Raw genomic sequence first — 18279 nt, forward strand, 5'->3', positions numbered from 1 at the left:
AGATACTTTTTATCGACTCACCCTGTATATATGGATATAATATATAATAATTGAAACACTTAGTGGATAAAAGAAACATCCGTTTCTATTTCTTTAATCGTGTTCGTTAAAATTTGAATTTGCATAAATGTCTGTTTCACGGTACGCTTGAGACTCTTTAAACGTAACAAGGAAGAGGTGAACCACCGGCTCATCGTACAAGAGACCACGTGTTGAGCTCAATTTCTATTCTCGTAACGCGTTCTATATTTGGAATAAGTATGTACTTGTTTGACTCGTATCATTGCTGCGGATGCAAACTTTCTGCCGCTTCTGTTTCTCACGTTCGTCGTTTTGATAGATTAATTGATACGAAAAGAATTAGTTACGTCGAACTATAGGGTTATACGTATCTGTGGATAATTACATCGCGTAAGAAAATAAACAGGCGTTTAAAGTAACGTAAAATATTCGTGTAGATTTCCGGTGGTATATTTACGAACACGTAAGACGAATATCTCGTTCTTAGCGTTTTATTACGTTGCGTTAATTCGTATTCTTGTAAAAGTGGACCTCTTGAAACGCGCACGCGCACGCACACGCGTAATTACATATATCTGTCATGTCGGTCCGAGAAAAACCCTTCGATGGAAAGCGTTGGTTCGCCGCCAAAATTGTAATCGCTTTATTTCACCTCCTTTAACGCGAAACTCCTGTTTGGCCCGGCTTGTAAGAACCGCTGATTCTCAGAAAGCACACGTTTTCGTTCCACTTTCACGCGATCGAATATTCGTCTGACCGTGTTAAATACATTTGTAAGATTAGAAAGAACCGCAGGATATTAATAGGAACCACGATTTACGTCTTGAAATGTCTTTACGAATCGAAAAGGCTTCGTAGTAACATAAAGCGAACCGCGATTATATTAACTTTGATAACTTTTCAAATTTGTTTCTTTGATATATTATTATTATTATCCTTTTAACTTGAGTTAAGAGAATACGTATCAGGAAATTTTTTACGCGAATTGACTTAATTGACTTAAAGAGTAATCAACCTTTACAGCTATCGTAAAACAAACTGTCTTTTATTTTCTCCTTCAAATCTGATTGTACGTTAGACAGATAATTTACGTACTCGATCGTGCGCGTATCGGCTCTATAACGATCGCTGTAGAGTTGAAAATTAGTTTAAACTAAGAGACTTTATAATTTAAATACGGACTTCGCCAGTAACTAATGATATGCTAATCGTACATGTTAAATCTAGTTGCCGTCTTGGATATTGCTGTATCATTCGTTACGAAGTATAACGGTCTGAAACGGTATTAAATCAGATACTATAGCGTGTCCAAAAAAAAAAAAAAAATTGGTTACAATCTTAGATAAAAATTCAAAGTATTATCACGCTTGAACATTTCCGATTTTTGTAAAATGTTTGTAAAATACGAACGCGCCTTTGTAATATTTGCATTATACGATAAACATACATTTACACATCTACGTCCACTTTTTTCTCTTTTAAAAACTTTTCACTAAAACCGAAAACGTTGAAACAACCGATTAATGAAGCTGAAACCATTCTCATCTTTGTCGAAACATATGTTCGTAGATAAATATACTATTCTCATATCCTTCTTCTTTATTTGTCCTTCCTCTCGCAGACGGGACGACACACGCCAAATTTGGACGAAAATGGAGGTCGTGCAGCAGCAAGGACTATTGCGATCACATCCACTGCGATCTCGTATTATCCGATCAAAATTTTCGTAACTTTTGTTTTTTCATATTTTTCCACGAAAACTCACTTAGCAACGGTGTTTTAACAATATGTAATTCAGAAATACTCGTCTAAGTAAAAGCTGTGAAATGATTTAGTTCGCGATATTTGCGAAATTGTATTACTTTTTAGCATACAAAAGGTAATCCTTACATACAATAGGTCTTCCTCTGCTCTGAGATAGACGATTACGTGTAAAATAAAAATCTTGTAGATATCCGAAAGAATACCGATACACGTAGATGCGGATAGAATGTAAAATGATATGTAAAATCATAATAAAAATGATGTAACGTCGATGGAAATGGAACAACGAAACACTATATCCTCTAAATTACCATAAACGGTATGTAAGTAAATGTAAGTAGAAGACCAGAATACGGGTTATTAACGGAAATCGTACAAGTTCAAGTTTCCATAGGCGGAGGGTCTTGAAATTTCCAGATACGAGCCTACTCCCTTTCTTCTTCGTCTGCAGAGTCCCTCGTCCCACTCGAGAAGGATACCTTGTGCTAGTGCACATTACCGCGCACACAGTACCCAGCCATTCATCCGGTAGTTTTTGCCTGCCGACTTGACGAACATGCACTCCGTTCCAGTTTCATTCAACCCGATTTTTTGCCATGACGACAATCGTTCGCCGATTACGAGACTATAATGGAATGAATGGGAACGGGGTGTACGTCAGTTATTCGAGCTCGCGACGAAATCAAAAATCACTGCATGAAAATAATTCGACTTTTTCTTATTTTATACGCTTTTCAAGCGATATTGTTTCATTTAGAGAAATTAGAACGTAACTTAACGAAAACGATATAATTCCTTTTTATTTTATTTTCTGTAACTCGCAACCGGTATCAGTTTCATTTCGTAGAATTAAAAAGGTACTAGCCTTCTCTAAACGAACCAGCTTATTTACGTTCAAGATTAATTCTTTCGTTATTCTAGGCTTACAAAAAGTCTAAAACGTTTCTGGAATACTTAACGACGTTTCCGTTTGACAAGTAGAACGTTCGACGAATCTTTTTCAAGCAAATAAAAATTCCAAAAAGAATGGAAATTCAAGGGTGCAATGTCGATCCAGTTTACCTACCAAGGATTAAACTTGTTTCTTTATCAGCTGCGTATTCCACGGCGAATAAACGTTACACAGAACAACGTGTTACATTCTGTAAAAAAAAGAAAAAAGAAAGAAAAACGCGAACATATTGGACTTTTGAAACGATATAATGTTACGTTATAATATTAAATAATGTTTTGAAAAATACGAGGGAATTAAATTTGATCGTTCTTGCAGCTTGAAACGCATAGGAAGTAAGAAGGTCCTCGAAGTAAGTCGTCGAAAAACTTGGTCGAAACTCGAGAGTCGATCGATCCTGCCTACCTGACGAAGCGGAAATGGCTATTTATAACTGCGAATGCTTCTTGAATTCTTATTTACGGTTTATAAGAAAAGGGCCCGGCGAAGAGTATAATCGCTTTACGATGATCCAAGTTTCCTCTTCTTCGCATATTCTTCGATATACCTTTCGAAACATTAAAAATATTCTAAGAGACAGAAAATAAAATTATATCGATAACTCGGTACTTGGAATAATCGTTTCGTACGAGTACGTCGTTCCGGTAAAATTTCGGTTAAAAGGATATCCGCATTCCTAAATCGCTGAAATGTGTTAAAAAGAAAAAAAAATGACTGAAAATTCGAAAGTATCTTGCACTACCAAAGAAGATGCGTTCAACTGGAAGAGGCGACCTACATCCGCATGACTACACTGATAGAGAACTCTCGCATGTACAGGGTGAGCTAATTGTAATCAACTGCAGCGCGCGTAAGCATTGCTTCAGGACGTTTAGGCTCTCTTCCGATTAATTTCGACCTCCCCTGCGTGACACAGATATCGAGGATCGTAATGGTAATGTCATTGAAAAAATTTACAACATAAATGCACTTGCGTCGAGCTGCATCATTAACATCTAAAAAAGAATATTTCAACATATCGTAATTGACGAAAAGAGAGAATTTTCCGAGTCTTCTCTTAACTCTCAAGTATCTCGAATTAGATTTACCAAGTTTCGTAAAAGATTAACGACAAAATCAACTTTTTATAGGGATAACGAACACGTATTTAATGCCAAAAATCAAATAAAAAAATTCGCTCGCCAACTATCAAAAATCTATATAAACTATGTATCAGCTATGCATCGTTATAAAAATGTCACGATCGTATTTCAATTAGTCGATTAAACGTTCCGTGTTTGGCAACGTTTGATACATGTAAAACATATCAGTTTCAGGAAAGTCAAAGATTAAGCGGAATATTTGTAGGTCACAGAGGTTCTTAATATTTCTGTGAATGGTAAATAAGGAACGGTGGGGACCGGTCGAGCTGCATAGATTGCTAACAACTAGCAAGTTCCAAAGTTGTACAGATAAGGCAAGACCTTGCTTCTCTGAACAAGGACACCGGTCGTCGTCTTGCCATCTAGACAACATACCTAGCTATGTAGCTGTTCCACTTTCGTATGCATCGAGAATGGTGCACTTGGTCTAACGCGCGTACACCGTTGCTCATAAACGCTGGACACTTTGCTCGATTTATATCAAGCATACGCGAATATCAGTAGAATATATCGATTAATGGCAAACTAACGATCGAAACTGATATTTATTATCTCCTCGTGGAATCGACAAATATGTCGTACATTTTACTTCCCAAAATAAAGTTTTATTCGTCGTAGGGTCGCCTTAAATCTTCCTGTCTGCGTTTTTCTAACTATATGACACTGTACTAAAAGACACGAGCATTCGTATACTTTTGAGCGGTAATGTATGTGCATGCGTCTCGCGCATAAGCATAAGCATAAGCACGAACTGTACGAAGACGCGAAAACTACGATGGACTTCGACGACTAGTTTCTTTCCATTAGAAGCTTTCTTCGCGAGATTACACTTTTCCTCGAATCGCTCGGGCCGCTTACGATACGACTGTGAGAACAGAAAGCGGACGTCGATCGTTCCGGTTTTTGCTTCAACGAGTTTCATCAGAAAGTAGCCAATGACGATCGAGACGTTGCAGTTTCGAAAAATCAAATGATGCGGAAATATCCTTTTGTCGCGTGACCCAATGGATTTCGAAAGATCGATAGAAAGTAGACTAGAAAATGAATCGAAACGAGTACAGGTGATAAAAAGAAGCGCGAAGAAATTAGCACGACGATGGTTCGTTTGTACGGGTAAACGGACAAGATCGCAAGTTTTCAAGCTGGACGTCTCTTCGACGAAGCGTGTAAGTTTCTGGAAAAGCAGCAAATCGAACGCGATAGTCGACAATCGTTTCGTCGCAAAACTCCGATACCGATGGCAAAGAGGAATTTAACTTGGCGCAAGGTAATCCAACTTCCTGGAGAAAAAGTAACGCGCCAACTTCTATTCGGTGTTGCTTCGAAGCTAATTAAAACGTAAAACTAAAGAATAAACGTTAAGAGAAAGATGATACCCGTCTGCGCAAAACTAAAGAAACAAGATGTACGTTTCACTGAGAAATACGAGGCACTTGCGTATTCAGATATTTTTAAGTAACCGATATATAGTTATCGGGGTAACAGGTAAGGAACGTTTGAAAATGACACAGTTGGGCGTCCGCACCGATTAAAAATTATCACAGTGATTAAACTTTGTAAATACTGTGGCTGGCCGATTACTGTCGCCTACCTGCAAATTCGGTAACTACGTATATCGGTTACTTAAAAATATCTAAATTTTTTTTTCTTTACCTCATATTTGTCCGAGTGAAACACATTGCGTCTCGGGTGTCATTTTGCCTTTAATATTTATTTTATTTCATCGTTTTTGACGTCGTCGAAAACCAACAAGTAAATGCGCTGCAGTAAAAGGAAAATAGACGTATTCCCTTCCTAGATTCAGCGATTTAGGCGCCTGAACCTTTTTTCCATCTCTCTTGTTAGTTTGTTTTTTTAATATGCTATAACGTTCCCGAAATGGACACGAGTCCATCGAGACCCGTAGAGTTAGACTCGGTCAAGCCGTTTTCAGGTTACAAGTGTACAAACAACCAAACAACAGACAGACAAACATACATACATACATACATACATTAAGGCCAAATACAATACCTTCCTGCTATCGTTGTCGCGTAAAACGCTACAGTTTGGAAAATTAAAGTTGCCTTGTACATTTCAAAAACATGTGGATGTTATCGTTATCATTCGCATATAATTTAATACTGTTATTTAGTTCTTGTTAGTTCAAAAGATATAGATACATAATGTTGGATATTTCAAATATTTTTAAACGTATACTGTCTAATCTGTACAGATACATTTTTAACGAATACGAGTGAGAAACAAAAATGAATTACCTTCCCTCTGGTCTTGATAAATTTATCTCCGAAGAAATAAAGTATAAAATCCTCGCAAAAAGTTATTAAGGATATTATATTGGTACATTATCATAATGATAGTAAAGTATAACGTAATTATATTACGTTCTAAGCGATAATTATCAAGAGGAAAATTTTCCTTTGTAGCGCGTTCATTACGGCATGATATAATCTTATTTGTTTAATCCTCGTACAACTATCGAGCATGGGCGTTCCTTCTCACTTACGCGTATGTCCGTTTAAAATCACTAGTGCAAGAAATATTAACTTTCGCGAATGATTGATGTATTACGCTTTCGTGTTTCATGCTCGTTATTTCGTAATAACGCGATTATTGGTCTTTCTTACTCATTATTTCCCGGTGAACATCGGCGTCAGCGTTCCTGGAACGATTTCTGAAATCATTTAAACAAGTCAATTCCGTGTCGTTTATGCTTCTTTGAATTTCCTTCGTTTATTGGTTCAAAATTAATCTCAAGATTAAAGAAAAATTCAAAATTGTTGTACACGTAAATATGTACGTTGTCGAATGTGTAACGATTTTCGAAATAATCGTAATGATCGATCATCGATAAACGAAGACTAGAAAGAAGAAGAAGACGATATTCTACACTTGTACAACAGTTTCAAAATGCAGTATACGCTTATGTCACTATTAATCTTACGATTAATGTTACGTTGCTAAAATCGTTCTTTTATCTGATTTTAATGTTAAAGATGTATTTTACCGCCCTTTTCGTAACTTAAAAATTAGTGCTTCTTGCAATATTGAGCGTATTAAAATATTTAATTGTCGTCGACAGTTATACAAAATATATAGTTTTTGGCCTCTACAAAATTTTGTTACTTATATTTGTCAACCTAATAAATTCTTTCCATTTTTAGCTGCGAGTTTTGTTATTATAATAAAATATTCCGTTTCGATCGAAGCGACGTTAAAACGAAAGAATTATCAAAAATTCTTGTTGAAATTACTGAAATTATCTGCTTATCGTGTGCTTTATCTATAATCTTCAAACGTGATATTATTATATTCTAATTCTTGTAAATCGCAGCCTCGCGAGACCATTTGAATAAGCGGAAGGACGAAATCATCGTTTTTGGTAATCCTAGCGATCCACGGCCGTGTTCCAAATCCTTGACTTCCCGCGGACACACTCAGATACGTGCAAGAAAACGGAGTCAAGAACGTAAGTAGCAGCCAGCGACGTATGTGAACACATTCGTTTTACCGGTTGTCTACCTGTTCTGGGTCAGTCGCGTGTGCAAGGTCAGATCCCAAGAATCTCCAACGTCACTCGTCAAAGCCGAAGACCGCGGTTCTCGCGTGCCGTCTACAGTAGAATGGTCGTCATTTTTACCTTCGATTCGACGACTCACCACGAGAAAAATACGCGTATACTTCCTACCGGCATCGATGAATCCGATTTTTCTTCGATTCCATGGCTATCGCGTTCAACGATTTTCATTTCAATCTTCTACATTATACTAAACTGAAATTCGCCTAAATTTGTCTCTTGAAAAATTTCACTTTGGAACGTTTACATTTGTAACTTAAACAATAGTAATATTAACCTAAACACTAGAGTATAATCTATAAAGTTTACAAACTTTATGCGACTTTTAAGACACTTTCAGTATGTAACTTTATTGTTGAGTGACAACAAAAGCATCTTTTGCCCGCAAAACATTATAGATCGTAAGATACAAGCATCGCGAAAAACAATCAACCTAAGCGACTTTATTCCACTACACTTAATGATTATCTTATCCGCATCACCGAAGACAAAAAAGATTATATTTCTATAGATATTGTCAACTCTTATTCTTTTATTACTTTTCGCTTTTGCAGTATCACGTTGTATATTGTGTCTAATTGCAGAAAGATTATATCTCTAATTATTCGAAAGAAAATTGTTCTAGAAGCCTAAAACATAATATCATAAATGACTGTTACTGCAAAGTCCAAGTCTACAATTTGCAAAAATAAAGGATAAAAATAAATGACGAAAGTAGATAAACTGATTGCAATAGCAACCATATATACTCGTGTATACATATGTAAACAAGAAAATGATGCGTTATTGTAAATGCCTATTGCAAATAACGAAAGTATTATACGAACAAACGATGAATGAATGACAACGTACTCTGACTAAGAAATGAATCGTTTTCTAGTGTAAAGCCGATATGTAGCTTGAATCATCGCCGAATTTTTAATCAGAGTTTCAGTCGCGCATACGCGAATAACAAGTCCTACGATCTTTGCACACCAACTAACTATTATCGTTTTCTTTATCGTTAGCTGCTAAGACCGAAGCGACGTCACTGTTCCTCGATCTGACGAGCCATAAGTCAACACTAAATATAGTGATCGCGTATTATCGCGCGTTTCTGGCCGGATTCTTTGCATGTTTAACTGTTGTTGTTACATGTTAAATGTAGAAATTAATCGCGAGCATAGTTACCTCTTACTCAAGAATAATTGCCAACTGTCGTCATATTAGATGTATTATCCGAAGAATGAAAATTAGTTAATGCGTATATTTGGAAATTTCTAATGACGATTGAACAATTAAATTTGATCCTCTGACGAGAATATTGTTCTTCGCCATAATATTTTCACTATCGTCGACTAATACTGTTCCAACAAATCGGTCACGTATTTATTTATTTATTATCAACGTATCGCCTCGTTTCATCCATTTCGTTTATTTCACCATAAAGTTGTGCAAATATGGAAATACTTGCCTCTTTTAAACAATCGCATTCCGATCGATGAAACGAATATCGATCAGAAAATTTGTACAACCAATTAAGACGATTCCATTTAAGATTTGATTACAGTTGTATATTACACCTCGAAACGAATTAGAGTATCGTGATACGAGATGAAACTGTTCACCGAGAATCTTTCACCTCCCACTTAAGGACAATTCAAGTATTACGTATGAACAGCCACTTGGTTGTACCTTGAGGAGAACAGAAGTACATAAGAGGGATCACTTTTGTTCTTGCCAAGGGAAAGTGAAGACGAGTCCGTGAAGTATGTATTACATACGATTCAAAGGGAATTAAAGTACTTGCTACTTGAAAAATCTTACACTTGCATCGTTTCTCGAGAATTATCAAGATTTAAATAATTTGTACTAATTTCACAATATCAAATTATCTTATTAGGAATCTTAATTTGCCTATCGGAGTAGTCATTTACGAACCCAATAAACCAATCAACTTGTACAGCTATTTCTAACTTTCCACGTGTCGTTATTACCTACAAATCAATTGCACGATGAAAATGATATTAAGTAAATGAGAAAATAAAATTAGTGTATGAAAATCACGGTATATGTTATAATAATAAATTTTATTAAAAATTTGCGACGAATAACTAGAATTCTCCTGTTTACAGGAAATTCCTAACTACGGTCACTTTTTGTCAAGAATAATCCACTTCAACTTCGACTTTCAAAGCGTTTCCTCGAGTTTGACATTTCTTTCCGTAAATTTTCGATTCGCGAAAGGTGTGTTATGTAAGGTCTTTGACCTCGTTACGGTGATTCCCGATAGTTTCACTGTCTGGACCGAATGCACGCGGCTAGTCCAATGAGAAAGAACCTTAAGTACTCTTCTGGGTGGGTGCGTTGAACTTACCGTCGCATTCCGTATTGATTTCGGTGGCACTGCGCGACTGGAGCCAGACGTTACCTACGGCACGTGTCCGTGTAGGGCAGACACGCCCAATCCGGACTTTCCATAGAACGAAATCGGTGATCCCATGGAGATTAAAGAACGTACAAAATATGTCGATCCTCTCATGGAAACTGCACCAGACACTTTCACTGAAAACGACTGATGACTAAAGCGTGGACATAATCGGTTAATCGTTATGCCGATGGCACAGCCTTACGCAAGGCCTCGAAGACCTTGAACGGGACCTTATTTGGTAAGCAAGGTCGAGGCTTTGCGGACCATTGGGTTTTCAGGCCGCCCACAATGCACCTCCACCTTACTTGGATTTAATTCTTCCTATTGCGGACCTGTCACGATAACGGAGAAAGTAAATAGAGACACGTCGTGTGATACAGCAGGAGCAGCTGGAGCAGCGAAGGTTAATACTTACGCGTGCTGTTGAAACATAGTCATACATAAGGCATAGTCATACATATTGTCAATTGCAAATATGCATATTTCTATCTGTGCTGTAATTTTCATCGAAACGTGTATAGCATGTGTTTTTATATGAACCACGTAAAAGTCGATCTGGCCAATAGCGGGGAACAAATTTTGATAGAGGTTAATCGTTTGGTTTCTATAAAACTAAACGCTAATATGACAAAAATTATGAAATTTTCAAGAAATACAGTTCATCGGTTCGGTTTCTGCATGACTCATATACTCTCTTTGAACTTTGTATAATCAATAAAAATAATTTCCGTAGATACCATTGTATTGTATTTATCTTTTGATATTATACTTGAGTAAAATAACGTATTGTCTAATAAAAACCTGAGCGGTTAAAAGGACAATGGAGTTACACGAAATCGACGTGTATAAAGATGCTGTGTGCGTGTGACAGCTGGGTGCCGGCTTCGATGTTTCGAGGTTAGGTTAGACTTGGGTGAAGCAGTCCATCCGTTTATCTGGCACATTAATGACGTACATTTAAATTTGACGTCCATATAAAGTATGGTGGTTAAATTTAAAAAATAAAAATAATCATGAAATTCTACACGGAATCAAAAATAAAATCAAGAACAGAATTTGACACGTCCTCATAGAGGAACGAGTGCATAACCCGATACGATTTCTTATTAGGTACAAATGATTCACTGATTATGTCATCAAAGCACTATTTCGACAAAGGAACGTGGCAGGTGTATTTATAAAACTGTTCTGTTTCCTTCACTATACCTTTCGCAATGTCCAAACTTAAACAATATATTAATAATCAATGGTACGTATCTCACATGTATTTCTTATAAGGCATTAAGTTCAAAGTATGTATGCGAATGTTCTGTTAATATGAATGAGTCAACTTTGAAAACACATTTTTAAATAGATTTTAAGATTTACGATATTGTGTTAACTCAAACGCTATTACGACTTAAAAAACGTATAATTGTATATTTAAACGAACGATATTTCATCAACGTCACTATTAATTAATTTCTTTGTATTTTACTTTTTAACTGATAACAACATGCTTTATTAATAGTAATGATTACGACTGATAAACATGTTAATTACAAAATGTTTTACGATAAAATAACAAGCAGTATCACCAGTCGTACTTTGACGTTCCCATCACCACGTGGTTTCCGTGCACAAGTACGATGTACCATTGTAGACTGCACGAACACGCGTATCGATTTTGAAGCAGACACTGCACTCACACACACCATGCCGCCTTCCGTCGGACCGACACATATACAGGAAATAGGGCCGAAGCATAGGGCTTACGTGACGTGGTAGTAGTCCAGTGCACCCTTATCCGCGCCCTTGAGTCTATTTTTAGCTTCTGTTGTATGAAAAAGGCGGCCGAGATGACATATACCACACGCAATAAGTGGGTGGACGAACATCATTTAATTACTTACTCTAAGCCTACCTTAAAATACTTCAAAAACATGTTAACTTTTAGGCAGACATTAGTTGTCCTACTCTAAAACGAAATCTAGACAATGAGTATGCATAAATAGTGAAGTCTGACCTACTGACTTTCTAAATCCTTCTTGCGAATTATTTTCCTTCTGGCGCAATTTTTTAAAAGAAGACAAGTAGTACTAAACATGGTATGCAGATTATTACTACAATAATATGAGTCACTAACATTCATTAATATTGAAAGTGACACAGTAACTGAATTTTTTGGAAATAAATCATCAATGACCTTCTACTAACGCCAGCTTATTCTATTTGACTATGTTGTAAAGGCTTGACTATGTTGGTTTGGAGGTTCGACTATGTTGTTGTAAAGGAATATTATTTTATCAAATTTTACGGAAAGACAATTTGTTACCCTTTCTCGTTCGAAGATTCGCTTTCTTCAAATATAATCATACCATATCCTGGTTAAGGAATAAATCTAGTGCCAAGATATGTTATGTAATTACAACTAATGCGAAAGAAATATGATTTTTGCTAATAATTTTTTAAGTAAACAAGACGGTAAATAGGTTATATATATATATCAAGAAATACGAGTTTTTCTTGTGGAAAGAATTTAGCATAAAATTGGAACAAAAAATCAGGCCTACGAATAAGAGTTCTCTCACATTTTCCTCAAATTTAAGAAATCAATGGCAAAAGATGATTAGGTGAAAAATGTCCCGGGATTAGTAACATGATTCCTATTTCATTATATTTCGTAACATAAATTCGACGATCTTCATAATATTATTTCACAGATAGGAATTTCCATGAAAGCTTACGAATGAGTAGAGGATCATTAAATCTCAATGACAACTGTTTCGACTTGCATCAAGTGAAAAAAAATGTTGACCATTCCAAAGTATATAACAAAACTTTTTCTGACTCATACCTACTGCCGGTACTGGTCGCTAGCACGCGCACACAAAGAACGTGATAATCTTCACATATACGTTCGTACGTATTGATACGTTTACTACTACAAACAGCTCTGACGGTTAGTCAGGAAAGCCCTTAGCTAGTGTACGCTTCCAGAAGGCATTATGCTCCCCGTATCGTACAGTTTGAAGCGGCATTTGGAGAATCTAGCCGGCAGCCGGCCAACCGACCAATCAGCGAGCCGCTTTCGTTTTATGCCCATATATGGCAAGAGCTGTGAATCCAAGTGGTGGGGAAGCCGGACGAATCCATTCTGAAACAGGGGTGTACTAACTATGATGATATTGAAAAATATAACTTTAAAATAAACAGATGATCGTTGAGTTTCTTATTTTTCAGACTTTCATCGCTCAATTAATTTTATATTATGCATAAATTTAAAAAATAAGAGGAAACAAATAGGAAATATGTTAGGTAATATGGGACATTTACAGCGTGTATACCGACCATACCTTTGAGCGAGTCCACATGACACGGTACCGGCCACGATCTTGCTCACTCACAGTGTTCGCAACTCGCGGCTCTCGAGTCTCGTTTCGTCGTGCCGATAGTATTCTTGCGGTGTCTCTTTGCCGATCAACGATCGTGTACTTTGTTGGTTACCTTCGATTCTAAAAGGTAAGTACTGTACCGTTCAGAGTGTTAAGTTCAACACTGTTATTAATTTAGCGCGTTTCACGGCGATCTGTCATAATCTTAACGGCGAAAAGATCGAGGACAAACGCCGGTTCATAAGCAGCCATGATGGCAGGGCGTTGCTCTCTCCGTTTCTGACTTTTCTCGATATAGCGCCTATTTCTTTGGGCAATTTGTTTCTACTAGCATTATCTTGAAAAAGGAGAACGTACCGGGACGATCCGACAGGTTGTCGTTGTCAAGTGGTTCCTGACGTGTACGCACTGTAAGGCAGGTGGTCGCGACGTGGTCGTTTATTAATAGCAGTACTCTGTAGTTAGGATGTTACAGCACTAACTTGCGATTATGCTAGCTCGTAGTATGAAATACCAACGTAAATTTATCTGTTGGGAAATTAGGATGCTAAGTGCAAGAAATTGTTATAGCGTACCTATTTTCTGTACGATACCCTAATTCGAATATTTATAGTTATCACTCTTTGAAGTTAATTGTAACCGTTTCTAAAAGCATGTATAAAATAATAGTATTTAAGTATAATATTACACATTCTCGTAGTTATCTAACGAAGAGAAGATAATTATCTATTTACATAAACTGTACTTTATAAAGACTAATAAAAGCAGTCGAAATTGAGCCAAAGAGTTAAGCGTATATTAAGTATTCTTAAAGGTATCTTTTTATAATAACCATAAAGTTACTAATATTCGGATATGTAAATTGTAATATTAAAAAGTTTTCTTTGCTCGAGGATCTTGTATTTAATAAGGGTCGGCGAGAAATACCCAAATTGAATTAAAAAAAAGAAATGTCGAAATTAATTATTTATTATTTTGATGTATAAAAATATCGAGTGACATTGAATATGGTCGAAACAGAACTTACGTATCGTGGGGGAGAGGAAGGGAAGCATTGGCAAGATCGGAGATGTGCGGTTCGGTCAATTTGGCAGATACATTCACGAAGGGTGGTGAGACACACTTCAAACGGTCGGAGAAGGGCAGATAGGGGGTAGAGGGGGTAAACCCCTCCGTGGCAGAGCACTTCCATATATGGTAAAGAAAGCCAGGATTGGCTGAGGGTGTCCTGCCTTTATTGGCCGATTGCTTGGTGGTGGGGACCCCGAACAACGACTCTGTTCATATAATACACTGCAAGCCGGCTGTCAGCTACACTCTGTGTTTGGTGCTAGATCGGTCGGTTGTGCGGCAGTGTCACATCCAAAGATCCCGAGCTCCCTAACTTGTACATAACTTTTTTTATACGAAACGAAAAACGTAAGTCATCACATCCTAAGTCCAGTGATAGATAACATTCTACGATACGAAGTTCAAACGAATTTAAGAATCCTCAGTGCAACTAAGTAGAAATTAGTGCGTGGGCGAATAGTTGATCGACAAATCGTACATCCGAGCGTGGATTTCCAAATCGAGAAGTGGGTGGTGTTAGGCTTAAGATACGCTTGTGTCAAATTTTGTGTGTTCTGTGTTTCATCTTTTCAATTGCACTATAGGATAGTGTAGTTACAAGTAAAAGTAGTTATAAGTATCGGTGACGGCATTACATGTGAAAGAAAAAAAGAACCGAATTCTTTTTACGAGAAGATGTCAATCTTTAGAATGTAAAATATGCTCGAAGTATCTCAAGACTGTATTTTATTGGAGTAAGGATAGTTTTCCTATGTCTGTTGGTTAACTGAGTAAAGCTTGTAGTCAATTTTCTATGTTCTTAGCACTGTAAGGATTTATTCTTTGAAAATCATGTCGGATATTGACCGTTCAATGCCGGGGAAGGGCGGGGCAGGGTGCGGTTCTAGTTAACGGCGGTTTACAAGACAGTAAAAAGTTCGTCATGATTACGCACTTTTTCAATGATACTTATCTTGATATGGAAAAATACATAGAGTATATTTGTGTCTATGCTCATCGAATGTCCTATTTGAGATAGTTAATTTTTATCGCGATAGTGTAATGCTACGTGTCGCTGAACGCCATCTTGAAAATATTTAAAATATTGCTTCACAGTACATGCTATTTTGTAATCTGCTATCCTGATTATAGGGTAATATGTCATGAATGATTTCATAGTACATCTTTATATGTAGTTTAATTTTTATCAAGTATTTAAAACGAAATTAAGCAATAATTTAGCTTCGTTTTTTTAGAACTTATTTGAATACTATAGAGACTACATTTTGAAATATCTATCCATGTGAATAATGAATTAGTTGAACTTTGGATTTCCTTTATTATATTTAACGATAATTTATGCGTAAAATAGAAAATTCTCTTAAGAATCGTAAAAATTTGTACTTATTCGTATGGATCGTAAAAGCGAATATGTATATAAGATGTGAAATTATAAAATATGTTTAATAGCTTAACTAAAAGTTTATAGTATCTTTTAACTTCGTATTCAATAATTAACATTAACAGACGTTATAACAAAGTACTGCAAAACTGTAATAAAAAAAGGAATCATAATCAAGTAATTAACATCGTTTTTTGTTATTTTTGCAGATAACTCAATAAACCAAACATGTGTGACGAAGAAGTTGCTGCACTCGTAGTTGACAATGGCTCCGGTATGTGCAAGGCCGGTTTCGCTGGAGACGATGCTCCACGCGCCGTCTTCCCATCTATCGTTGGAAGACCACGCCACCAGGGTGTCATGGTTGGCATGGGACAGAAGGATTCCTATGTTGGTGACGAAGCTCAATCAAAAAGAGGTATCCTTACTTTGAAATATCCGATTGAGCACGGTATTGTCACCAACTGGGATGATATGGAAAAAATCTGGCATCACACGTTCTACAACGAACTTCGAGTGGCTCCCGAAGAACATCCAGTACTCCTTACCGAGGCGCCCCTCAACCCGAAGGCTAACCGTGAAAAGATGACACAGATTATGTTTGAAACGTTCAATACCCCCGCTATGTATGTCGCTATTCAAGCTGTACTTTCGCTATATGCTTCTGGACGTACTACCGGTATTGTATTAGATTCCGGTGATGGTGTTTCCCACACTGTACCAATCTACGAAGGATACGCTTTGCCTCATGCTATTCTCCGTTTGGACTTGGCTGGCCGTGATTTGACCGACTACCTCATGAAGATTCTCACAGAAAGAGGATACTCCTTCACCACCACGGCCGAACGTGAAATTGTTCGTGATATTAAGGAGAAACTTTGTTACGTCGCCCTTGACTTCGAACAGGAAATGGCAACTGCTGCGTCATCCTCTAGCTTGGAGAAGAGCTACGAACTTCCAGACGGTCAAGTAATCACCATTGGTAACGAAAGATTCCGTTGTCCCGAAGCTCTCTTCCAGCCGTCCTTCCTAGGTATGGAAGCATGCGGTATTCATGAGACAACATACAACTCGATCATGAAGTGCGATGTCGATATCCGTAAAGACCTGTATGCCAACACTGTCCTTTCTGGAGGTACCACCATGTATCCAGGAATCGCTGACAGAATGCAAAAGGAAATCACTGCCCTAGCACCATCCACTATGAAAATCAAGATTATCGCACCACCTGAGAGGAAATACTCTGTATGGATCGGTGGATCTATTCTTGCATCCTTGTCTACCTTCCAGCAAATGTGGATTTCCAAACAAGAATACGACGAGTCTGGACCATCCATCGTCCACAGGAAGTGCTTCTAAGCACATCTTTGATATCTCTTGCATATTATCATTCCCCAAATCCCGAGAGCGGCCTCTGTCTCGTTTCTCGACCATAGGTATTGTTATATGGATATATAATTCAGAGGATTCAATAGTATAAAAGAGATATTTAGGCATTCGAAGATCAGTTTTAGGATATAGTAATGTCTAATTGAATGATGCAGAATGAAAGTAGTAAATCGCTAATTAGCGCAGGAACAGTTCTAAAAGACTTTGCTCTATTTTTTTCATCATTTAATTGGACGCTATTGCGTCTTTTGTGTACTCTCCGAAGTTCTGAGTACTTTACTATTCTATCGAGTCCTTTGTATTATACATTTAAATAATATTCCCTATGGTAGCATCTAGCTAACCACCCTCACGAAAAACATCTTTCTTATTGTCATCGCGATATTTCACTCTACAATCGAAATAATCATATGTTCTTTCCTTTTTTCGAACATGCTATATATTTGCCAATTTTTAATATTCGCGAGTTTGAGCTGAAGGTAAACTATTATATAAATTATTTCGGAATATCGTTCCGATGCAGTATGGAGCCGTTGTGATTATCCTTAATGCACGAAAGATCTTTTAATTTGGTGTCCTCCAATTAAATGCATTCCGTTACTTTACTCTGCGATATTTAACGAGGTTTGTGTCAGTCTTTCTAGAATTCATCATTCCTAGCGGAGATAGGCCTTCGACTTATTAATCATAATCTTTTTTTAATGTTACCGATCGTTGAGGGAAAAGATGGCTCTTTCCTTTCTTTTTTTTTTTTTTAATAATGGGGGAGACCGCTGACCCAGAAAAATATCCTACAAACGCTCGCTCAAACGAATAAAAAAGACACGGTTTCGACCCCGCAAGCGTAGCCAAAGTATTATAATTTATTCCCATTGTATTGTGCAAGACCATTCACGTACACATCTTAAAGACTACTTTAGACTTATGGGATTATAAAATAAAACTCTTAAAAACATTATTGCTTTGACTTTTGTGTTTTTAAGATTACAGTTATCCAATACCCTTTACTGGATATTGTGTCCTTGATCTCCAATCCAGTACATCGTAGTTAATCTGAGCTAGAAAGAAAAAAAAGAAATTAATCACTTATTTCATTTAACATGAATTCATGTAGTTTTATATATAACGTAGCTTTTGTACCGTTTGGCGTTATTCATTATTGTAACGTAAGATTTGTGGTAAAAAGTTTATATTACAC

The 18279-nt window shown here is 36.9% G+C and overlaps 1 protein-coding gene and 1 long non-coding RNA gene across 4 annotated transcripts; one reads left to right on the forward strand and one right to left on the reverse strand.

Moving 5' to 3' along the window:
* Nucleotides 1-10577: 10577 nt before the first annotated feature.
* LOC117242146 lies at nucleotides 10578-14282 on the reverse strand. Of its 2 annotated transcripts, XR_004495183.1 has the most exons (4): nucleotides 14268-14282; nucleotides 13202-13768; nucleotides 12703-13002; nucleotides 10578-10801 (listed from the first exon to the last, which is right to left on the reverse strand). It is a non-coding gene; the product is annotated as an uncharacterized LOC117242146 (long non-coding RNA). The 2 variants fall into 2 exon arrangements; XR_004495182.1 differs by lacking the exon at nucleotides 10578-10801 and having other exon boundaries at nucleotides 12674-13002.
* Nucleotides 13233-18039, forward strand: LOC117242144 (actin-5C). 2 transcript variants are annotated; one of them, XM_033508581.1, is made up of 2 exons: nucleotides 13233-13367; nucleotides 15902-18039. In XM_033508581.1, the coding sequence occupies exon 2, from the start codon at nucleotides 15921-15923 to the stop codon at nucleotides 17049-17051; it is 1131 nt and encodes a 376-aa protein (XP_033364472.1). In that variant the 5' UTR covers nucleotides 13233-13367; nucleotides 15902-15920; the 3' UTR covers nucleotides 17052-18039. The 2 variants fall into 2 exon arrangements, with proteins under 2 accessions (XP_033364472.1, XP_033364473.1); XM_033508582.1 differs by lacking the exon at nucleotides 13233-13367 and adding an exon at nucleotides 14438-14659.
* The last annotated feature ends 240 nt before the right edge of the window (nucleotides 18040-18279 follow it).

The sequence above is a fragment of the Bombus vosnesenskii genome, unplaced genomic scaffold, assembly GCF_011952255.1.
Source record: "Bombus vosnesenskii isolate JDL3184/JDL3185 unplaced genomic scaffold, Bvos_JDL3184-5_v1.1 scf7180000016263, whole genome shotgun sequence".
Lineage (NCBI taxonomy): Eukaryota > Metazoa > Arthropoda > Insecta > Hymenoptera > Apidae > Bombus > Bombus vosnesenskii.

Bases quoted from the DNA above. Each gene is read 5' to 3' on its own strand.
- LOC117242144 (XM_033508581.1), top strand. From the start codon at position 15,921: ATGTGTGACGAAGAAGTTGCTGCACTCGTAGTTGACAATGGCTCCGGT.